Below are 25,935 nucleotides of genomic sequence, written 5' to 3' on the forward strand. Positions count from 1 at the left end.
ACATAACCTCTGACTCGACTAATGAGGGGAGGATAATTATAGGAAAACAAGCCCAGAGTTGCCTATACATAACCTCTGACTCGACTAATGAGGGGAGGATAATTACAGGAAAACAAGCCCAGAGTTGCCTATACATAACCTCCGACAACGTCAGGGTATGGGCTTATCACAGATAAATACGCCTAGTGGACCAACACAAAGTCAAACTCATAAATTGTTAGAGCTTATTAAAGGATAATAAGCCCAGGGATGCCAAGATATATATGCCCTCTGACTCAATGTCAGGTAGTGAGCCTATTTCAGGGCAATAAGCCCATGGATGCCAATATATAACATCTGATTCAATGTCGAGGAGTTGGCTTGTTACAGGACAATAAGTCCAGGTATGGCAAGATGCCAAAACAACCTTCAAGTCTAGGGATGGAGCTCCAGTAGGGAAATATAGAATTATGTGTTAGCCTTCCACAGCAGGCATTAGTTTTTGACAGGTGATTATGGTTCAATCTAAATTAAAAGTCTGCTGAGCAAGATAAAAAACCCCAAACCAACAGCCATTCCTTTTCTTCTGTCTTCAGTGCAAGTCACTTAATTTTCTCTTCCATAATTAGTGATTGAACTTGAACCTGACAGATGATTTAACATCAGTTATCCTAGTTTGATTAACTGTATTAGAATATGTCTTAGTACATTTCTCCTTAAAACTAAGAGATTGTTGTGAAACAAATTTTATATGAACAGCATCTTTATGTTACAAAACAGCCATAACACAGATGTATAATTGACATGATAGATTTATTTGATACATGAGTATCCATGGTAACCGTGCTTGTGATACAGTATTTTACATACAGGTATGTACATAGTAATTAAATACAATTAAAATAATGTCTTTGGAATGAGTAATTACATAAAAAGTGAAGAAACCAACACAACAGACAAACATCAAACAACATAGAGGCTCGACACAATCCAACACAATCACAGCCTCGCAAATAAAATATAACAATACAGCGTGATGCATTTATATGTAAGTCAGCTTTCTTGCTGAAGAAAAAAATCTCCTTCCCATACTTTTGACAGTTCTCTAATTATCAGAGCAAAAGAGAGATGAATTTTGACAGGCAAAATATTATCCAACGTCTGAAAAATATTTGTCTCTAAAACATTAATCTGAGTAAATTAGTGACAATATTTCACCATATTATCATAATGTGAGATACGCCCGCCATCTTCTGTGGAAACACTTAGTAGATCAATATAAATACAGCACAGTTATAACACCCTCCAGTTTCTAAGAGTTTTTAAGAGATTTGATCAGTTATAACATTTTATTTCAAGTGGAAGATTGAGAAAATTCTGTACATTTCACAAACTTTTACACAACAAATCGTCTCAGTCAATGGTACATAGACAGTTAAGGAAACAGTTATTAACTACAAAGGTTTTAAAATTATTGCTTTATACAGCTACAACTGATAATACTTATATCTATATATAGATAAGTACAAACCATATGCATCAGGACTTCAAACCCACATAGAAATCTATCAAGCAGACTTAGTATCAATCCTCAGATTGAAATCTAAATTTTACTTTCTTTATTCAATCAAGATAAAGAGTATCATTGACATACAATATATTAATATCACCAGCATGAAATTTTTTGTTTGTGAATTTCTTGCAAAATCAAATGCCTTGGCATCTGAATTTCAATGTTAAAAAATAGGTACTAATATCAACACATTAAACAACAGAAACAAATATACAAACATCGCTACCACACATCATGTTTAGTTGGTATAACCTGGAATTCCAATGACAATTTCATGACTTTAAAATGACAGGTAAATATATAATAAGGAAAGTTGCTCTGAGCCAGAATAACATTTTTGTTCCTTAATTTTTTTCCTTGGTTAATAAAATTTTGTAACTGACACAATTATAAGATTTAGCAGTGATACTCTTTAGCTTAACTTTTTAACAAGGTTCAAGTCCTTTGCTGATACAGATATTATTTTGATCCTATAAAAGATACACATAGGATCAATACAGGAATACTTGTTACATTATTGTTAAGGGTGTATGCTATCTTACCATAAAATACACATCCATTTGGTAGGGGCTACCCATTAAGAAATATTCCAAATACCTTCTTTTACTAATAAGAACAAGGTATATGAGGAAGCGAAACTAAATATCCTTGACACTTCAAGGGAGATAACAAGGTCAGAATTTTTTCCGGTTTAATATTTAAAGTGACATATAACCTTAACTGAAAGTATGTTTAAAGTAACACAATGATTTATTTGTAACATAGATCACATGTTTCATGCTTGAAAAATAAAATATCCTGGAGTACCATTCTTTTCACTGAGGAAATGAACCACTTTGAACGATACAGCTGAATGTAAAACAATTCTTGAAATGATGACAGATCTAACTTAATTTACCTAAGCTTTGGCAAATTCTGAACTAAAAAGCTGGAAGCTTGTGTGGAGTTCTCTACATGGAATTGACTATCATATATTATGTATGTACTATTGAAGTAACTTTGTGAAGAAGCTTTGAAATTTTTACAATAGTTTTAACTAGAGCATCAATATATCCGACAGTAAAATGTATTGAGAAATAAACATTTTTGGTGGATTGACAGAATTCTTATCAAACGTTAATGTTCGCAATAGTTTAGAAGTTTTTCTTTTGCTTAAGATAAGTAAGTGTACTATCATATACAATTTTCAATATAATGCATTAACACTTACTTCAGAATAAAAATGTTGAAGTTAATGAATCACAGGAATGATGATACTTAACAAGTAAACACAAGTAGCCAGCACACAACACCAACAATAACATTTATCACCCGTCCACTGAGGAATTTTCTCCTTTTAAAAATCTTATTCACCCTTTGAATTACTCCCTTCTTATAGTTATCTCCCTTTTCTAATTTCTTAGAAACCAGAGAGGTAACCCTTTGTCCTGTAACATGTAAACATTAATTTGATACTTCTATACCTATTAGCTGAATTCAAGTACACTAATACATAACATTTGTACCTGAAAATTTATTGATTAAACCTACACCCAGTGTCTTACTGTGTAGGCAGCCCGATGTGTTTCTTCTCCCTTTCACTTTCATTTACCAATAGCAAATATTAAAACTGTAAAACTGTGATGAGCAGACAACCCCTCTTTGATGTAGTCAAAACTAATATATCAAAAGTTTTAAAATAAAATTTTGATTTTCTTCTATAAGAAACAAGAGTAACGCTATTGGACTAATATATTTAGAATTTAATATATTTTCAATTGGTTTAAAAGAAATATTTTTAGTATTTGTAGTTAAGCCAGGTCAATTTTTTTCATATTGTTTTTCCTTTTCCATTGTGTTAGTTAAACAGTTATTTTTAGATTTTAATGTAAAAAAATTCATTATTTCTTTCAGGCAGCAAAACATTGTAATAAACAAATAGCTTGAAAGTTAGATTAATGGTAATAATTCATTCACCTGATATCTGGGGAAAATATGTCCTTTTTTCAAGGTTTTAAGGAAACTGTTTAAACTTGAACATAAGCTTTTAACCAATAAGACTTCATCCTGATTGGATAATATAAGGTGATGTATTTCAAATGCATCCAATCAAAAGGACAGAAACGTAACAAATATTTTGATTGTTTTAAATCTAAATATCTTAATGTAAACATTCTGTATATATCCTACACAATGGGAAAATGATAAATATATTGCTAAGATGAAAACTACCACTGGATTTTAGAACAGGGCCGTTATTTCATCAGTATTTATCATCAGCTTATAAAATAAATATTCTAAGATAAAATTCTGACACTAGATATTTATAAAGTACGATATCTGTCTGCACTGTAGAGTTAGAAGCAACTTCGTGTGTAGTGATTTCCATTTCAGACAAAATATGGATTTTAATAAGTATCTTTATTTAATGTATACAGATACCAACATGAATTCTAAACACATCTTCAATACTGAAAATATAATCCACACATTCACTTACTTCAACATTCATTAAAACAAGCAACACAATTTTAAGTAAATATACTATATCTCAATACATTTTTTAGTCATTACAAGATACATGTACAATACTGTTATGATAAATACCAACTCCTACATTAGAATATCACTAGTTTGTTCCTGCCTTCAGGAAGAATCGGTTCAAACTGATTATCCTCATGTAAATAGTTGGTTTTAGTATTCATCAATATTTTTTTTATGTTTTCCCAGAAATCCCTTCCCAGCTTTACCTTTCATGTCCAGATAAAGTTCCAGTGTAAATATCCAACAAATAAAGCAAGAAATAATAAAATTCCCTATCTATATACAGATGAACCATTACACATGCTGACACTTGCTTTCCAAACATATCCCTTATAATGCCACTTATGATAATGAAAGATGCACAAACTGATTGGAAGGGAGATAATTCTACATATATGCTAATCATTGCACTCAAGTATCACTTCATGTTACATTTAATATCAACAACCATAGTAATTACTAGAATTTGTCCACTTTAAAATGAGTCAATCTGACCTTATTCCTCAATGAGTTGCTTAACCTTAAATCACACTACCAATGAACTACCATTGCTTTCCCCTACCAGTACAACGCTGTACCAATGAGTTATTCAAACTTCAAGGGCTTTAGCAGCATGGCTTATAAAAAACATAACCTAGCTCTCACCAAAACAAAACAGGTTATTAATACTAGCACACTAGTGAATGTTCACAATCTTAATATTTGACAGCATTTAGCTATCTGTCTAGATGTGGTCTGCTGATGCAGTTAAACACATGCACATGCAGTCTGATGATAGAGTGACGAGATGACTGTACAAATCGTGCATCATCAGGTCAGTAAACTGACCAATAATAACTGCTGTTACATCTCATCATGTTATACATCAGTTCATTCCCTTCACAACCTAGAGGGCCAGGAATAGGAATGGTGTACTTGCTTCAGGTGAGGCTATGTGCCAGGTAATTCACCTTTAGTCGATTTAACTTGAACTGCACGTTTCTAAATCCCAGTAGCGATGGCAAACCACATGACATAAAATGTATTGATCACAAGTCGATCACATGACTTGATCACCTGCCGTTATTTACATTCTCATCACATATTTGGTCACGTTTGTCCAGTTAAAACTACTACTGTCTTTGGTAATCACAAGAATGGGTTCGAGCTGCTCGAAGGTGCTACAGGCTGGGAGGCTGCAGACTGAAAAACACAAAAAAACATATCAGACATGTCCTAATGGGTAGCATACCTAACTGGTTCAGGACTGAGCAAGGGTAACTCTTCAAATTAACAATTTTCAAGACTGGAAGAATTAAAACCAATGAAGTAACATGAAGGAGCTGGTTTTAGTGGCTGTGTAACTACCATGAAGGGGCTGGCTGTAGAGGTTGTGTAACTACCGTAAAGGGGCTGGCTGTAGAGGTTGTGTAACTACTGTAAAGGGGCTGGCTGTAGAGGCTGCGTAATTAACATAAAGGGGCTGGCTGTAGAGGCTGTGTAACTACCATGAAGGGGCTGGCTGTAGAGGCTGTGTAACTAACATGAAGGAGCTGGCTGTATAACTAACATGAAGGGGCTGGCTGTAGTGGCTGTGTAACTAACATAAAGGGGCTGGCTGTAGTGGCTGTATAATTAACATGAAGGGGCTGGCTGTAGATACTGTAACTATGGCAAAGGGGCTGGCTGTAGAGGCTGTGTAACTACCGTTAACCGGCTGACTGTAGAGGCTGTGTAACTACCATGAAGGGCCTGGCTGTAGTGGCTGTGTAACTAACATGAAGGGGCTGGCTGTAGAGACTGTAACTACGGCAAAGGGGCTAGCTGTTGAGGCTGTGTAACTACCATGAAAGGGCTGGCTGTAGAGGCTGTGTACCTACCATGAAAGGGCTGGCTGTAGAGGCTGTGTAACTAACATGAAGGGGCTGGCTGTAGAGACTGTAACTACGGCAAAGGGGCTAGCTGTTGAGGCTGTGTAACTACCATGAAAGGGCTGGCTGTAGAGGCTGTGTAACTAACATGAAGGGGCTGGCTGTAGAGGTTTGTAACTACCATGAAGGGGCTGGCTATAGAGCCTGTGTAATTAACATCTAGGGGCTGGTTGTAGAGGCTTTGTAACTACCATGGACCTATCATGAAGGGCTGGGTACCTATCATAGTGGGTTGGCTTTAAGGGCTTGGGGTAAGTACTCTGAAGGGTTAAATTTAGGGGGTCAGTGTATATGCACCCACCATGAAGGGGTTGGCTGTAGGGGCTGGCTGTCCCCATCCTGCACCTCCCGCTGCCTGTCCAAAGCCTTGTTGCTGTTGGTGAATTGACATACCCGCCATTTTATTATCAAATTGTCCTGGTGTGCCCATGGCATTACCAAAGTTTGACTGAGGCTGAGAAAACGCACCAAAGCCCCCTGCTGCTGGGGCTACATTGCCTGCAGAACTGAATCCACCACCATTTTGCATTCCATATTGTCCAAAATTAGCTCCACCTTGTTGTTGAGGCACACCACTTATCCCACTAGATGGTGCTGTACCAAACTGACCAAAGCCTCCTGCTGCTGTTGTCTGAGGCTGGCCAAATCCTCCCATGGAATTTGTGGGAGGTTGCTGACCAAATCCTTGGGCCACTGCTGGTTGGCCAAAGCCTCCGTGGGCAGGCTGAGGCTGGCTACCAAATAATGACTGGCCCCCTGCTCCTCCAAATGGATTACTGGTTGCTCCCATGGCAGGCTGTGTAGGTACTGTAGTGGACCCTCCACCAAATGGGTTTGCACCTGTAAATACACATGGTATGCAATAAGGAAAATAATCAGGATCAAAGAAATGTTTTAATAAATTAATCTGGATCATACAAGATCTTCTTAAAATAAAATTAGTGGATAGTTAGATTAGAAAAGCACTAATGTAACAAAGTTAAAATATAATTATTTGGCATTCTTTATATCCAGTTAAAAGTATCAGAATTACATATATATACAGCTTAACAAATTGATAAAGTAAAATCTATGTGAAAATACAGACAGTTATATTATAAACTGGTTCCCTGTATACACTCAATATAATCCTGCCTTCCTTATTCATGTTATCTCTCTAGTATCATGGAGAGAAATCTGGTTTTAATCATGCTTCTTCATTTCCAATGCACAGTCTCAAAATATGACCTGATTAGAAGTGATTAAGAAAGTTTACTACATTACTTAATCTAACGAGCAAGGTTATGTTAGTACATTGTACAGGTGAAATCTATCAGTAGTGCACAAGTGGAAGTCAAATTATGTAAATTGCACGATTCAGTGCAGGAAAAATAAATTATGTCAGAAAACTTAGTTAACACAATTTTTATTTCTGAACATTTAAAACTGCCAACACTAGCTATTTTGTTATACATGGTATAATGTAGGTGAGGTGCCCTTAAATCTCACAACACTTTCCGTGTACAGTCTGTAATAATACATACTGTCAGTATCAAATCCCTTTTTTGGTGAGTCATTCAGAAACACACTAAAATTTCAATCTTGTAGTTCTAAAATTCATTTTTTGGCAAAAATCTTACAAATCTTAAAATATTGAAGATCTTTGGTATGTACAACTTACTTGTAGTTTTTCCTTGAATGTAGCGAACCGTGACCTTTTTACTACTAAATACATGGCCTGTAATACAATGCTGAGGTATAACTTACAAATGTACCAAGTGTAACCCAGCATTACCAAAGTTGTCCCAATAAACCATTGTGTTTCTCTTCCATAATTATATATAGGACAAGAATGAGAGGTGAGGAAACCAAGAGACAGCAAGATGGATGAAAAAAGAAAGAAATAATGTGCACAGCCATAGCAACAGTTACCATGACAATACACGATAAAGCAACAGCAGACAGCCAATCAGTTAACTGTCCAGGTTAATTGTTGAATGTCCCAAATCTGTCTCAAATGGGATTACCATATTTACCATAATAAGCCCATGATTGGTAATAAGCCCACATATGTCCACTGGAATCTTTCAGAAATACCTACATAATTTCACTTTCCTTTGTTGTTCCCTCCAGTACCTACAATGCTCTACAGCTGTGTTGGCCCCCTTGACTAGCTTTCAATACCATATTTATCTGTAAATAAGCCCCTATACACAAGTAAGCCCCCCTTCTCCATTTTTGCAGATTCATCAATAGTGAGCTTAAACTGATTCACAAATAAGCCCTCCCCACACTACGATACTAAACTTTTACAGTAGGGAAGGGGGCTTATTTAATGATAGATAAGGTTTAAGGTCAGTCAAGGAAAATTCATTGAAACATCTTTCCTTATCTTTCATTTCCTTGATTCATAATATATCAAAAGTGTTTTGAATCAAATACTAAAATATTATATCTTATTTTCTTGCACTATTAAAAGTGAATAAAATAATTCATTTACAACTCTCAAATTAGTTCAACATTTAACCTTGGGACAGAAACCAATATAAGAAATGATAGGACAGGGTCAGCTGTAATCAACCAATGGTGTCATTCTCGTGTTAATGTACACATGTGCTTATATACATACATTTTAGTTATATAAATTATATAAACAATGATAGCTGTCAGTACTTTGTATAAAATACATACAAATATATTCTGTGTAAAAGCTACAACTATTTGTTTACACAGGCATGTTTCTTGTTTGTAAATTGTTCTAATGTATACATACACATTACCTTAATATAAAAAAGTACATATATATTATTCACTGCATTTTCTGGGTTATAAGCTGGTATGCATTGATATGTAAGCCACAGGGCCAGTTTTTAGCAATTTTTTCAAATTGATCCAGATATAAGCTGCAATGGAATATAAGCCACACCCTTTCTTACGATATGGTGACCACTATAGTTGATGTTTGATATACAGGTAACAGATAATGGAAGGCAGTTCTTACTAAGTGGTTACCGTTATGTTAAGTTAGTTGATATAACAGATACCAGAGGGCAACTTACCAAGATTGTTAGTGAAACACTTAATAAAGTTTGCAAATGAATTATACACAGATCATCCTTTATTTTACTGATGTATTTAAAAAATGTAAAATAGCAAATATCAAACTCATTTGGCTTGGATGCCTTCACAGATTGTCTATACACAGATATACGGCCTGACGTTACGTATGGTTTACTAAACAATCTCTCCATCAGTGTCTGTACTGTTAAACATTAACAAAAACCCTTGTAAGCTGACCAAACTATTATAGTCCCACGTTATTTCTTCTTATTATTATCATTTCTAAGTTACATGAAGCCATTCATATCGTAATCAAGCATGAGGGTTGTTCTAGAAATGGAACTATAACTTGATGACCTATCAATTCCAGGATGCAAAAGGCTATTGTAAACTACTGCTATGGCTTCGCAGTAACTGCAAAAGTCCAGAATATTATTCTGATTCATATCAAAAGGTATGATTAATTAATTTTTAATTTTTAATTCAATCTTCAAATTGTCCTGTATACGATTGCAAATGACGGCTAAAGAGGATCTGTCTCAGTCATAAACATATGACAGACAGATACTTCTAAAAATAAATATGCTTCCTGTTTTTTTTTCATCCAGCCAATTTTTTTTTATTCACACAAAAGCCGCACTGGAATAAAAGTCTGTCTCATGAGAAAAAAGGGTGTGGCTAATAATCTGGAAGATATGATACCTATATCAATATCTATCTATGTTTGATAAATTGCAGTTTGTAGTTTCACAGCTATTTTTAAAACAGCAGATGATTTTCAAAAGCACACTGAACCGTTACGGTTTCTTTTATACCATATTTCTCTCCACTACAAATCAGGTTCTAACAAATGACATTTTTCATGTTTGATTTGTATAAAGATACAAAGTCTTACACCTTTTGGTAGTCCAGGAAAGAATGAGATAATCTAATTAACCTTTATCAATCAATACCTCTCTTTAATGACATCTATATCATACTGAAAAGAACCTTCATGCAAACCTTATGCATCATTAAACGATTACTGACGGGGCAATGAAAGTAGCCCAAAAATAGGACCTAAATTTGTAATACAGCCAGTGTGGGCTCTCTGTCTATATATATATGTAAACCATGTTCTGGGAAAATCAGGTTATTATTGTTAAGTAATGTAGCCAGTGTGGGCTCTCTCTCTCTCCCTCTCTGTCTCTCTGTCCCTCTCTCTCTCTCTCTCTTTTTATATATATATATATCATATTTTGGGGGAATCAGATTAGTATTATTAAGTGTTACTTATGATAACTTGTATAATTATTAGTATTATCTGCAATTTTTTATATAATAGGAATTTTTTGATGCAGTGTTAATGGTTTTTTTTCTGTTTTACAATATGATATTAATATAAAGTGATATGTTGGCTAATACAACCAGGCTTGTATGGGATTACATAGATTTAAAAAGGAAATGATGCTACAAAAGTAACAAAGAAGTAATGACATGGATACTTCAATCATTGGCATAACCAGAAATAACTACCTGTGCATGCAAGAATGAAACATGGTCTAGGTTTACAAATGGTCTTCAGTTTCATCCAATTTCTGGGACCATTATTTTAAACTTTCAATATTTTCAATTTGGAAAATACCGGAAAATTAATATTTTTCTATGCCAGATCAAACAGCCTGATCATTTTGTTTTGCTGCTGTTGGGTTTTTTGCACAGTCAAAAGCCAGAGTTGTTTTAAGGCAGGTTCTACTTGTAGTTGCTGGTGGCTGCCTCACTGAACAACATACTGGAGGTCCGCCAATGTCATATACAGCAATTACAGTAAATTGTTTTTGACCTTAGTCTCAAATGCTATAACATTGACTGATCAGTTTCTCAGCTTCCTGAGAATCTAACACTGCCTGAGGTAGGGAACATCAATCTTCACATCTCAAATCTTCATCAGAGATATAGAGATTGATGCTCTAACCAAATAAACTATCGCCATGGATAAGTGCCTGTCATCATAACATATGTATCTGTAAATCAGAAAATCAGCTAAATCTCAAATCCTTTTTTAGAATATAAACAAAATGTTCAGGTGATTTATGCGTTTATAGAAATAAACCAGCATCATCACAGGTAGTTATAATAAACTGAGAACCAGTAACAGGATGTTTGAAACCAACATAAGAGCCATGCAGTTAACTAGAATGGTAAAGACATGGCAACCGAGTTGTACTGTACCGGACACTGCCGAGATAAAGGGGTTGCCTGGGTTTCCAACTCTCTGTGAGGCTGACCAATCAAAACACACAACACAATTTTAAATAAAAAATCATTCTACAGACAAAATGAAAGAGACTATAAAACTTCTGTACAGAACACACATATTCCTACTGAGATTTATAGATGTTTAGATGGTGGGCCTGTCATCGTTATCATTACATTGATTTTATCTGGTACTCAAAATAAGTCTTAAAAAATATGATAATTATTTACTGTACCATAAACATTTTAACACAGTTATCTCCCTTCATCCAAGAATACTTTTACAGCAATTTGATATTAAAGTCAAGGGAACAGAAACTAAGTGAGAAACCTCAGCCATCTTTTACATTAGAGTATAACTAATTCCAACCTGAAATTGGGGTTTCATCCAGATTCTTAGATGGTTTTTATTGTAAAAGATTCAGACAAGTTTGCTACACTAGACAGTATTAATAAAGAAATCTAGTAGGGAAGATATTGGGACAAAAATATGAAGTAGTTCAGAAAGTAAGTGCTAGTAACCGAAAATAAACGGTATAAGTGTTTTAATATTTGCAATTACATCATAAATATTCTTGAAAACCCTGGTCTCACCTGCATTTGGAAACGCATTGGAAGATGTGGCATTTGTAGACGAGGAACTGTTCCAGTTGACACCAGTATTGACTGCAGCATTGGGTTGGCTATTCCAGTTAACTGCTGAGGTTGGTGTCTGAACTGGAGCTGGGGTGCTTTTGACCCCTGATCCATCCCAACCACTGCCTCCCCAGTTTACACCTGACCCTGTATCACCAGAGCCACCAGTCCAGCTCACTGAGGGACTTGGCTGGGTAGTAGCAGCTGGTTCTGAGCTGAAGAGATCAGCCAGTGAGGCATACTTATCTCCCCCTTGAGTTGCCGCGGAGGAAGCTGGTGTTGAGGCTGGGGTGGACTGTGGGGTGGAGAAAACTCCATTTGCTGTGGTCTGTGGATTAGCTTGGGCCACACTTCCCATGGGAACAAGTGGGTCTGAAATAATAGACGACAAAAATAACACTTCTAGTCATGGATGGTATCTTATCCAAACCCTTTAACAAAACACCAGACAATACCTGGAATGGTAACAAAATCATAAAGGAAATTCAGCACCTTAGCAGTGCTTTGTCCCTTCCCCTACTCCAACAGACATAGTAATATATACAAATTAACCATTGTATTGAGCACCAAAGGGCACAACCATATATCATAGGGATGTAGTATGTCAAGATTGAGAAACATTGGTTCTGTACTTTATTAAATCTATTTGACACAATATACCATACGGAATATCTACAAAAAGGGGCATCACTCTACTAAATGTTGTTGAAATTTTACAAAAAGCGAAAGGACACAACTTCATATCATAAGGATGTAATATGCCAAGTTTGATATGTACCTCCCCTCCCCTCTGAGTTAAAATATCTAGATGATACACCCATGAGAGATTGGAAGGATTTGGCTGATGTGGAGGTTGATTATATGGAGGATATGATTGGTGAAGAGTGGAAGGAGGTTGGGGTGTACTTACTGCCGCTAGATTGAAAGGGAAGGTTGGTTTGTGCTGGTGCTGAAAACTGGCTATTAAAGTTGCTAAAATCTGCAAAACCGCCTGAAATAAACATCATATTAAATAAATATCAACAATATTACATATTATCATAATACATACACCATCTGGTCACAAAATCTGTATACAGTACTATCTATGTATTGGAATATAAGGTACTCAATATCTAAACGATGATTGATATACTTATTTACAATATGTATCCTGTAACAAGCCACAGGTGTCAGCATATTCCCTCTGACTCAGGAGGTGGGTCGATTACAGGGAATTTGAATACACTTTTAATGGTAAGGTGACAGTACATATGGGGCTAATTACCAGACATGGGCTTATTACAGAACATTTAAATAAACATTTGATGGCAATGTTACATACAAATTAAGCAATAGATTTGAGTATACCTGATCATTACAGATATGTTTTTAGAGAAAGCTACAGCAATAGATATGGGTGGGCTTATTACCAGACATCATGCCAGATTAATACAGTAACACTACTCAGATAGTTTATTCATGAAGAATTTAGTTTATTTTAATTGATTTCTTTGGAACACTAAAATTCTGGATGTAGATTTCTAAGGCACCATATCTATGAAAAGAAGAAGCCATGAAATAGTATTGTTTTAGGAAATCCATGAAATCTAATATCCTCCCCCCCACCCCAATATCCCCATATAACAGTACATATCTGATACATAAGATTTTAATTGCCAAATGATTTCTTTAGTACCTATATTATAGACAAGACACTCAATAAATCTGAGGAGTAACAAGTAAGCAACAACACACTCAAAATAATCTGCCTATTTCAAACTCATACATTAAGACATTTAACAGATTGGTACTTTGATGAAAAAATATCTGTGGACCATGACAGAACAGAGTATACTTTTTCTTTACAGAAGTATCAATTTATTTCTCAATGGAGCACATGTACTACATATCGTATGCCTTAGAACTAATATATCTAATCAACATCATCAAGAACACACATAATAGGACAGGTCAGATAGTGTTAACTTCTGGTACATGATTATATACCTCAGAGACTGGAGACAAGTTGAGAAACAATATAAGATCAAAGAAAAGTACATATATTCACACAAAGTCTATTTACAATGAATTACTAAGCATCCCTACTTCCTTTGCCTCTATGAAGGTGGTATTACACAATCTTGACCAATCCCTCTCTTCCAATCTGGTACTGTTATCTTCTAGTTACTTTCCTCTATAAAAATCTTAAGGGACAGCTTGTATATGTCAGCTATGATCTGAACCAGTCATCAGTAGATAATTTCCATTTAACGGAGTTAATCATCTGATTATCTCTCTTTATTTGGTATTTGGTTTCTAATATTGTGGACCCTTTATGATTAACGAACCTCTAATTTATCAGATTAAGTTCTTCAGTCTATCTGGTATAGTAACACATCATTATTTTTATGCCACTGTATGTCTGTATCAAATGAATCACCATCTAATACAAAATGAAAAATTATATTTCAGTGTGATGAAGATTCTGCCCATCCTATTTCCTATGTTTTGTGAACTTTCTACATCAATTTATACCCTGGTACCTCATACATCATATACACATTAGCAAACATCAGTCCTATATTACTCCTCTCTCCATTCAACCAAAATCCAAAATGAGTACCACATTAGTCCTACATCAGTCCTGTATCATTCCTAAATCAGTCCTAAAATGGTACCACACCAATCCTACATCATTCTTTCATTATTCCTATACGGTTCCTACGTAATTCTTCAGTTGGTCCTCTAACAGTATGGTACATTGTATGTCAGTTCTGTAACAGCATGGTACATTGTATGTCAGTTCTGTAACAGTATGGTACATTGTATGTCAGTTCTGTAACTGTAACAGTATGGTACATTGTATGTCAGTTCTGTAACTGTGACAGTATGGTACATTGTATGTCAGTTCTGTAACAGTATGGTACATTGTATGTCAGTTCTGTAACAGTATGGTACATTGTATGTCAGTTCTGTAACAGTATGGTACATTGTATGTCAGTTCTGTAACAGCATGGTACATTGTATGTCAGTTCTGTATCTGTAACAGTATGGTACATTGTATGTCAGTTCTGTATCTGTAACAGTATGGTACATTGTATGTCAGTTCTGTAACTGTATGGTACATTGTATGTCAGTTCTGTAACTGTATGGTACCATGTATGTCAGTTCTGTAACAGTATGGTACATTGTATATCAGTTCTGTAACAGTAACAGTATGGTACATTGTATGTCAGTTCTGTAACCGTATGGTACATTGTATATCAGTTCTGTAACAGTATGATACATTGTATGTCAGTTCTGTAACAGTATGGTACATTGTATGTCAGTTCTGTAACAGTTTGGTACATTGTATGTCAGTTCTGTAACAGTATGGTACATTGTATGTCAGTTCTGTAACAGTTTGGTACATTGTATGTCAGTTCTGTAACTGTAACAGTATGGTACATTGTATGTCAGTTCTGTAACTGTATGGTACATTGTATGTCAGTTCTGTAACAGTATGGTACATTGTATGACAGTTCTGTAACTGTATGGTACATTGTATGTCAGTTCTGTAACAGTATGGTACATTGTATGTCAGTTCTGTAACAGCATGGTACATTGTATGTCAGTTCTGTAACAGCATGGTACATTGTATGTCAGTTCTGTATCTGTAACAGTATGGTACATTGTATGTCAGTTCTGTAACTGTAACAGTATGGTACATTGTATGTCAGTTCTGTAACTGTATGGTACATTCTATGTCAGTTCTGTAACAGTATGGTACATTGTATGTCAGTTCTGTAACTGTATGGTACATTGTATGTCAGTTCTGTAACTGTATGGTACATTGTATGTCAGTTCTGTAACAGTATGGTACATTGTATGTCAGTTCTGTAACAGCATGGTACATTGTATGTCAGTTCTGTATCTGTAACAGTATGGTACATTGCATGTCAGTTCTGTAGCAGTATGGTACATTGTATGTCAGTTCTGTAACAGTATGGTACATTGTGTGTCAGTTCTGTAACAGTATGGTACATTGTATGTCAGTTCTGTAACTGTATGGTACATTGTATGTCAGTTCTGTAACTGTATGGTACATTGTATGTCAGTTCTGTAACAGTATGGTACATTGTATGTCAGTTCTGTAACAGCATGGTACATTGTATGTCAGTTCTGTATCTGTAACAGTATGGTACATTGCATGTCAGTTCTGTAGCAGTATGGTACATTGTATGTCAGTTCTGTAACAGTATGGTACATTGTATGTCAGTTCTGTAACTGTATGGTACATTGTATGTCAGTTCTGTAACTGTATGGTACATTGTATGTCAGTTCTGTAACAGCATGGTACATTGTATGTCAGTTCTGTAACAGTATGGTACATTGTATGTCAGTTCTGTAACTGTAACAGTATGGTACATTGTATGTCAGTTCTGTAACTGTGACAGTATGGTACATTGTATGTCAGTTCTGTAACAGTATGGTACATTGTATGTCAGTTCTGTAACAGTATGGTACATTGTATGTCAGTTCTGTAACAGTATGGTACATTGTATGTCAGTTCTGTAACAGCATGGTACATTGTATGTCAGTTCTGTATCTGTAACAGTATGGTACATTGTATGTCAGTTCTGTAACTGTATGGTACATTGTATGTCAGTTCTGTAACTGTATGGTACATTGTATGTCAGTTCTGTAACTGTATGGTACATTGTATGTCAGTTCTGTAACAGTATGGTACATTGTATGTCAGTTCTGTATCTGTAACAGTATGGTACATTGCATGTCAGTTCTGTAGCAGTATGGTACATTGTATGTCAGTTCTGTAACAGTATGGTACATTGTATGTCAGTTCTGTAACAGTATGGTACATTGTATGTCAGTTCTGTAACTGTAACAGTATGGTACATTGTATGTCAGTTCTGTAACTGTGACAGTATGGTACATTGTATGTCAGTTCTGTAACAGTATGGTACATTGTATGTCAGTTCTGTAACTGTATGGTACATTGTATGTCAGTTCTGTAACAGTATGGTACATTGTATGACAGTTCTGTAACAGTATGGTACATTGTATGTCAGTTCTGTAACAGCATGGTACATTGTATGTCAGTTCTGTAACAGCATGGTACATTGTATGTCAGTTCTGTATCTGTAACAGTTTGGTACATTGTATGTCAGTTCTGTAACTGTAACAGTATGGTACATTGTATGTCAGTTCTGTAACTGTATGGTACATTGTATGTCAGTTCTGTAACTGTATGGTACATTGTATGTCAGTTCTGTAACAGTATGGTACATTTTATGTCAGTTCTGTAACTGTATGGTACATGTTATGTCAGTTCTGTATCTGTATGGTACATTGTATGTCAGTTCTGTAACAGTATGGTACATTGTATGTCAGTTCTGTAACAGCATGGTACATTGTATGTCAGTTCTGTATCTGTAACAGTATGGTACATTGCATGTCAGTTCTGTAGCAGTATGGTACATTGTATGTCAGTTCTGTAACAGTATGGTACCATGTATGTCAGTTCTGTAACTGTGACAGTATGGTACCTACATCATATCTAAGTTGAACTTTTATCTTTCTCTGTAATTTATTAGACTTTGGTGCCAACACTACACTGGTACTACAGCTCAAACAGCCACAGATATCATCAGCCTAGTTAGTTTAAGTGTTAAGAAAAATAACAAAACAATTTTTATCTAGATGTATAAACACATTTTTAACATATAAAAAATGTTTGTTTTCAATAACGCCATCTTGAATCTGCTCATATGTATTTTCCGTTGTAGTTTACAGCTATCAAAGGACTCTGATGAAAATAAATAACTATGACAAGGCTTTGCGAGCATAGGTTAAACATAATATACACAGTTATCTACGCACCAGGATGTTGTACCAGGATCTTGTGAGGCTAGACACTTGACATTGTTTTTTTAATAATACTTATTGTTTCTCTTAACCACAGTCAATTTAACTATTCAAATTAATTACAAAATATACAAAAGGATTATGAATATTTAAATTTTTTATATTTAGACAAAAATTGTTTGGGTTATGCTGATATTGAACTACATCTGAACAATGATCATAAAAATATAACATCTTAAGATTAATTATGTTACTTAAGTTTAACTGGTAAATCAAGTTAAATTTGTTACACTAGAGGAACAAAACCTGAAATACTACAGAGACGATGTACAATCCTAGCCATATTACACTACAGACAATCTTGTCAATGGCAGACTTCCGGCAGACCATGTCCTATAAACCAATTTTATGTTGGTATATAGAGAAAGAAAATTTGGACTGGCCAGGACATAAAATCTATAACCTCCAGACATTGTCTGGTAGAACCCCTATAATATAAACTCTGCATTTAGATGTAGATTTTAATGGACAATCACTTGCGAATGATGTTGGATTTGCATGTAGATTTTAATGGGGGCAATCTATTGTGAATGATGTTGAAATTCACATGTAGATTTTAATTGGGCCATCACCTGTGAATGTTGATGGATTTTATATGAAGATTTTAATGGGATGATCATTTGTGAATATGTTGGATTGCTGACCAGACACCATTAATCAATAATATCTAGTTATCAATCTTTGAAATTTGAAAATTCTAAAATCAAATAGCTTTTCCTATTTCCAAATTCAGTGCATTTATAATTTATGACTAATTACCTTCTATAAGCACAAAACACATTTCAAGCTGTAGAGTATATAATTGCAAGCCATTATGAAGTGATGGGACCATGATAATTGAACGAGACAAGAGTGGAGGAAGTGTGATTATGTGTACAAGTGTCAAGGGAGTGTGCCTGTGTTCTTTTCTTAAACATGTCATACTACAATTGTATACCGTATATATACTTAATAGTGATACACATCCAACATATCTTGCTTTGTTGAGATCCAATGCCAATATTAATTGGTACATTTATCATCACTTACCAGACCTTCACCTGTATCCCAAACAAATGTTAAGAAGATCCTTACTTTTCTTGCAAGATTCTTTTCTATTTAGGCCATAAAAAAATATCTTACTGCTTAAGTATATGACAGAAATAGTGAGGGTAGGTTAGAAATTAACCTGCTTAATTACAGAACAGAAATAGGGAGGGTAGGTTAGAAATTAACCTGCTTAATTACAGAACAGAAAGAGTGAAGGGTTTGAAATTAACCTGCTTAATTACAGAACAGAAATAGGGAGGGTAGGTTAGAAAATTAACCTGCTTAATTACAGAACAGAATTAGTGAGGAAAGGTTAGAAATTAACCTGCTTATTACAGAACAGAAAGAGTGAAGGGTTTGAAATTAACCTGCTTAATTACAGAACAGAAAGAGTGAAGGGTTTGAAATTAACCTGCTTAATTACAGAACAGAAATAGGGAGGGTAGGTTAGAAATTAACCTGCTTAATTACAGAACAGAAATAGGGAGGGTAGGTTAGAAATTAACCTGCTTAATTACAGAACAGAAATAGGGAGGGTAGGTTAGAAAATTAACCTGCTTAATTACAGAACAGAATTAGTGAGGAAAGGTTAGAAATTAACCTGCTTATTACAGAACAGAAAGAGTGAAGGGTTTGAAATTAACCTGCTTAATTACAGAACAGAAATAGGGAGGGTAGGTTAGAAATTAACCTGCTTAATTACAGAACAGAAATAGGGAGGGTAGGTTAGAAATTAACCTGCTTAATTACAGAACAGAAATAGGGAGGGTAGGTTAGAAATTAACATGCTTAATTACAGAACAGAAATAGGGAGGGTAAGTTAGAAATTAACCTGCTGAATTACAGAACAGAAATAGGAAGGGTAGGTTAGAAATTAACCTGCTTAATTACAGAACAGAAATAGTAAGGGGAGGTTAGAAATTAACCTGCTTAATTACAGAACAGAAATAGGGAGGGTAGGTTAGAAATTAACCTGCTTAATTACAGAACAGAAAGAGTGAAGGGTTTGAAATTAACCTGCTTAATTACAGAACAGAAATAGTGAGGGTAGGTTAGAAATTAACCTGCTTAATTACAGAACAGAAATAGTGAAGGGTTTGAAATTAACCTGCTTAATTACAGAACAGAAATAGGGAGGGTAGGTTAGAAATTAACCTGCTTAATTACAGAACAGAAATAGGGAGGGTAGGTAAGAAAATAACCTGCTGAATTACAGAACAGAAATAGGGAGGGTAGGTTAGAAATTAACCTGCTTAATTACAGAACAGAAATAGTAAGGGGAGGTTAGAAATTAACCTGCTTATTACAGAACAGAAATAGTGAGGAAAGGTTAGAAATTAACCTGCTTAATTACAGAACAGAAATAGTGAGGGTAGGTTAGAAAATTAACCTGCTTAATTACTGAACAGAAATAGTAAGGGGAGGTTAGAAATTAAGCTGCTTATTACAGAACAGAAATAGTGAGGGTAGGTTAGAAAATTAACCTGCTTAATTACAGAACAGAAATAGTGAGGAAAGGTTAGAAATTAACCTGCTTAATTACAGAACAGAAACAGTGAGGGGAGGTTAGAAATTACCGTAACCTGCTTAATTACAGAACAGAAATAGTGAGGGGAGATTAGAAATTAACCTGCTTAATTACAGAACAGAAATAGTGAGGGGAGGTTAGAAATTAATCTGACTTCATTCAAACTTCCTTGCAAACACCAATAACTGCAGGGTTGACACTCAAAAGAAGTAGGATATGTTGGATTAGTGAAACAATTTACCTTTTATTTCATGTCTATATATTTGGATGACACATAATGTCTTCTAGCAGTCAAATTATTTATATGTATATACACACCTCCACCTGTAGATGGGGCTGGCGGTGGGGCTGATGAAGCAAATGGATCACCTCCTAAATCCCCGAGTAAATCCATGGTGGTGGAGCCAGAGGACTGTGAGGACTGACTCTGTTGCCCTGGTGACTGGAATGACAGGTCCTGTTTAGGGGTCGAAGCAGGCTGCGTGGGTGTGGGTACTGTGATTGGACCTGGAGTTGTCTGTGGCTTTGGTGCTTGTGCCTGAAACAACAAATGTTGAAATTTTACAATTAAATATGATTTATTAAATTTCTCATACCTTTCTTTGAATTGTCATCATGAATTCTTATATAATACATTGCAATAAGCAAATCTTATGAATTCAGTGTAGTATTTGCAGCACATTTATTTTCTGAATGATCTCTCAACATCAGCAACAAACCACATTTGTCAATTTTATTTTCAATGACAAATCAGCTGTTGACAATAGAGGTTAATTTGAAGACAGCATAAAATTTGACCCTGTAATTTGAAAAAAAGACATAACGATTGTCTTTGTGACTCAAGATCACACATAAATCTGACTTCTCATTTTAATTTTTAAAACAGACAAATACGAAGATCTAGAGATACTATTTACCATGTCCACACATACATCAAGTAAATACATCAGCACGTATTTCACACCATCATACATCTTAGCATACAACTGTTCATTTCCTCGTGTTTTAAAAATATACTTCTCACTTTATCAAAACAAAATTAATGACCCAATACTTGTTGTGAACCGCAAGAGTGTGACAAAATATCACGCATCATATCAAAACAACTACAGGTTAAAGAAAACACATAGATATACCTAGAAACATTACACCACAGAAAAAAGCTGACCACACTGATTATCACATGATCAATCTTAAGCAGTGTTATGCATGGTTAGCTTACCAAAATAATTGCTGCAATTTCATTTTGTAAAATGAAAAGACCATTTTTATTATGGGTGGTATTACAAGGGAATTTTTTCCATCACTAATTCTACAACCCCCTTTATGATACCTCACTTTATAAACAAAACTAAAAGGTATGATTTATGAACAAAATAATATAATTAACATATACATAGTACTTTTGATTTGTAACAACAAATGACAGGAAAGGAAAATGAGCTGATCATATTTCTAATTTCTAAATTATTATCATTGTAACAAGTGGGAGTATATGTGAGAAGTAAGAAAAGCTAACCAGAATTTTGACATATAGATATTTATATGTTAGAACACACCACAGGTAACCTTCACTATGACCTTAGTGCATACTTTACATGTCATCAGTGTGTCATAAACCCAAATCTATTCCAAGAAAACAACATGTTGGTGTGACAAGACATGAGTGATTGTTGTACATCAAATAGTTTTTACAAGAATTACGATTGTTTGTGAGTAGGAATCTTGTTGACGACTGGTATAGACTACTCTCTGATAACCAAGCTTTTTCAATTTTCCTGATGCTTTAATTAGCTAAGCAAACACAACATAATTTGGAATAATTAATTACCTCTTTATCAACTTGTACACAGTGGTACGAATCCATTCAGTTCACCAGTTTACGTCAGCACCATGATGAAAAAGGTGGATGACGTTTCCATAAAGTTAGAGTTCAGAGATAGGGATTTTTTTGTGAACACATCTGAGTTTGGTAATTTATAATGATACATCTCCACATTAATTATACTGCAGTCTAAGAATTACAGCCATTAATGGCCTATTATATAAATGCGTCACATACAGCTACCATATTTTAAACTGAACTGGCCCTCGGCAAAATGTTAACTCGTGAGAATGAGTAACGCTCATGTGCATATTCATTTTTAAAAAAATATATAAAGGAATTGGGTTTTATATAAAAACATTTAAAAAAAAATGATATATAAATACACAATGAAAATAACATATATTCATATATACTGCACTATCTATTGGAAAAAATGACCTTGTTTGGTAATAAACCCCCTTATATCACTTTTAACTTACAAGAAATGTCTATATTTTGTCGGTCTTTCTGTATTAAGCCTCTACTGTTAGTCAATAAGTACCATACATATTGTCCCCATATATAGCCCTGTTATGATTAGCCAATAAGCCCACCTTCTACTAAGTCAATGAATATATATAGCCCTGTTATGATTAGCCAATAAGCCCACCTTCTCCTAAGACAATGAATATATATTGTCTTTATGGGTATATAGTCCTATCATAATCAGCCCTGCCCCACCCCACCCCACCCTCCTACTGTGCGTAAATATTTAGTAATTATGTACTGACCCCAGGGCTCATTGCCCTTAATAAGTCCATCCCCTACTATGACTCTGTGATAATAAATATTGTCTTTATGGGTATATAGTCCTATTATAATCAGTCCCCCTGCCCCACCCCCATTATCTTACTGTGTGTAAATATTTAGTAATTATGTACCGACCCCAGGGCTCATTGCCCTTAATAAGTCCATCCCTTACTATGACTGATAATATATTGGCCCCACGGGTTAATAACATTGGTGTAAATCTGCCCATTCAAGTTGATGATAATATGTTGGCATCCCTGGGCTTATTGTAGGATAAAGTAATAAGCTGTGTTATCATTAACGTTGATTCACTTTTACAGCGTAAAATAAAAACCACACACATGAAGCACTTACAATACACTGTATGGTTTGTTGTTCTTATATCAGTGTTAGACAGTAGTTATAAGTAGACCAGAAACAGAACACAATATCTAATGGAAAAGCATATCCTTCTGAAGTCACAGAGACCCAGACCACAAAATGGTGTTTTAATATATCATATTCTAAAGCCACAGGAGAACCAAAATACATAACGGTATAACGTATTCTTGTAACGCCATCACGGAAGGCCTTCGAGAACCAGACACAGAAGAAGGTGTCGGGCGGAACGTCAATGTCACAGAGGCTCTTCACACCAGATGTGATTGTCCGCAGTAAACAATGGACATTTATTTAAATGTACATTCACAATGACCTATAGGCCACCCTATAAATACTTGTTCAGGCCCTTAATCTCCAGTCATATCATGCGTAAACTGAATACATGAGAAATTTATACAAACGTAAGAATCACATGTACAAAAATGTACACATGGCAGGTAAACCCAGCCTTTAATAAAATGTAATGCTATCCTAAAAATATCTACTGATATCACTTATTTCAAAGTAATGCATAATAAATATTAAATAAACATAATAGTCAAAATATTCCTTTTATCTCATTATCACTATATATGTTAAGCTAGCATACAATACTACATCAAAGTTAAATTTAAAATTGATGTTCCTACCTCCTCCAGGTCCATAATGATGAGAGATTTTTGCTTCCAGCTTGCTTTTGGACGTGGTCTTGAGTATTTTGAAATGTTTTCAGATCTTGCATTTACAACAACCATACTGACAGTTTTTTTTCAGTAGAATTAACAATATTAAACGACAGAAATAGAATAATAATGCACAGAAAATTAAATATTGTCTCCAAATTCTTCCTCAATTTTTTTTATGAATCTTCCATCCAGCGAAATTTATATAAAAAATCCTTTGTTATATTTCTGGTTTGTCAGAGTCTTTGTACTCTCCCAGAATACAGGATGGTGATTTCCACCCAGGTAAGTCTTTGTCCCTGGTCCACCAGCTGGTATCGTTAATAAGTCCTTTGTGTACCTGTGTGGTGAACAGAGGCGGGTGGCACAAATCACTTCTAGTGCCACAAATTTTATACCAAATTCAATACAGAATATACGGGCCACACTGGAGGAGTTGTGCGATGCTCTGCTGTCTATAATATGATGAGGAGTGTGGAGATCACTGTCTATATATCCTGCATGTGGTTGTTGTGATCAACGGTGTTAACTGTCTAGTATTCACAAGTCTGTGTGTACATAGCTTCACGTCAATGTTCTTTATGTCGGTCAGTGTTGCTTGTATACACCTTATACAAAGCCAGATTAAGCAATTGTTTACCGAATGTTTATACTTTTATAAAGCTTTTAAATAAAGTCTACTTCCTTTAACAATTATCTTACGGATATGTCGGAAATGTCAGTGTCCTTACTACCCGACAAGACATGCGTTCACTGACCAATTACTGAACAAAGCGTGTTTATATACTTATTACAGAGGTGAATTGACAAGATAGGCAGGTTGATGATACAATGTGGTGGGTCCTAGTACTGACAGTACTAGCACTGGATTCACATGATTGTCACATGACTATTGTGATAACACACTCATTCACCTGTGAATCTCTTACCTACAATAGCTTTAATCTTTATATCAATTTCAACACAACAGTTTGATTTCTAAAGTTATCATTATTTCTTCAAGTACAAAAAGTTGAAATGTACTAAAATTGCTTTCAAATACTGCATGTTTCTAACTTTACAGGTGTTGTTTGTATATATGTACTAAAATTGTACTAATCAAAGTAATTAGTATACAGTTCACTGAAAATTAAGTTCGATATAATTATTTGAGAAATGTGCTGATTATTCCCTTAAACTGTCACTCTCACTATCTGTCTAGTTGATTTCCCATACTAACCATGTAATACAAATTAGGACAAGTGATATTTTACCAAGAGCCGTGCAATTCAATTTTCTCTGTTTACTGACATACACTGTTCTAATACAATCATACTTATTGAATCCTTTTTTTATTTTGGGTGTTTTCCTTTTTTATTTTGGGTGTATCTTTAAAGAAAATCTTACACGAGTGTCAACGTAATATGAAATTTATTACTCCAGTTCAATATTTTGGTATATCACAAGCTTTCAGGTTAGTGACATATATAAAATTATCTGATTACATTGTCAATACTGAGACAATTATTTGTCACAATCCACATGCGACTAATTGTGACATTACAATAGTGTTATTACATGTGTTTAATGATATTCATGACATGGACATATGATAAGACATAACAGGATGTTTGTGTGATAAATACCTCTTTTTTCTGGTTCATTAACAACTTATTCATATTCATATGATTTTCGTGTCATATAAACATGTAAATATACAATGTCCCACATCGTGTCTCCCCCCTCCCCCCACAACACCTCAACACCACACCCTCTACCCTGTACAGTTGTGGTAAGAGTCTGAAATGTTTATAAAGAGAAGGATGATATTGTTATTTATTAAAGTTAAAATATTTTCAGAGTTCAATAAGTTGAATTTTTGTTTTCTAATTTTGTTCTGCGTTCTTCCCATTTTGAAATTTTAAGAGTTTGACAAC

At 34.8% G+C, this 25,935-nt stretch overlaps 1 protein-coding gene across 1 annotated transcript in view; it reads right to left on the bottom strand.

The window, feature by feature from the left end:
- Positions 1–773: 773 nt before the first annotated feature.
- Positions 774–25,935, bottom strand: part of LOC132562637 (arf-GAP domain and FG repeat-containing protein 1-like) — a 41,166-nt gene continuing 16,004 nt past the window's right edge. Inside the window, exons 4-9 of the mRNA XM_060227391.1 lie at positions 20,678–20,897; positions 12,806–12,886; positions 11,854–12,267; positions 11,236–11,286; positions 6,287–6,825; positions 774–5,257 (exon numbers count right to left, since the gene is read on the bottom strand). Coding sequence (XP_060083374.1) covers positions 5,204–5,257; positions 6,287–6,825; positions 11,236–11,286; positions 11,854–12,267; positions 12,806–12,886; positions 20,678–20,897 — 1,359 coding nt within the window. The 3' untranslated portion in view covers positions 774–5,203. The remainder of the gene's footprint in view (positions 5,258–6,286; positions 6,826–11,235; positions 11,287–11,853; positions 12,268–12,805; positions 12,887–20,677; positions 20,898–25,935) is intronic.

Source organism: Ylistrum balloti, unplaced genomic scaffold (genome assembly GCF_031769215.1).
Source record: "Ylistrum balloti isolate Yb309-2 unplaced genomic scaffold, AGI_CSIRO_Ybal_v1 Utg371468, whole genome shotgun sequence".
Lineage (NCBI taxonomy): Eukaryota > Metazoa > Mollusca > Bivalvia > Pectinida > Pectinidae > Ylistrum > Ylistrum balloti.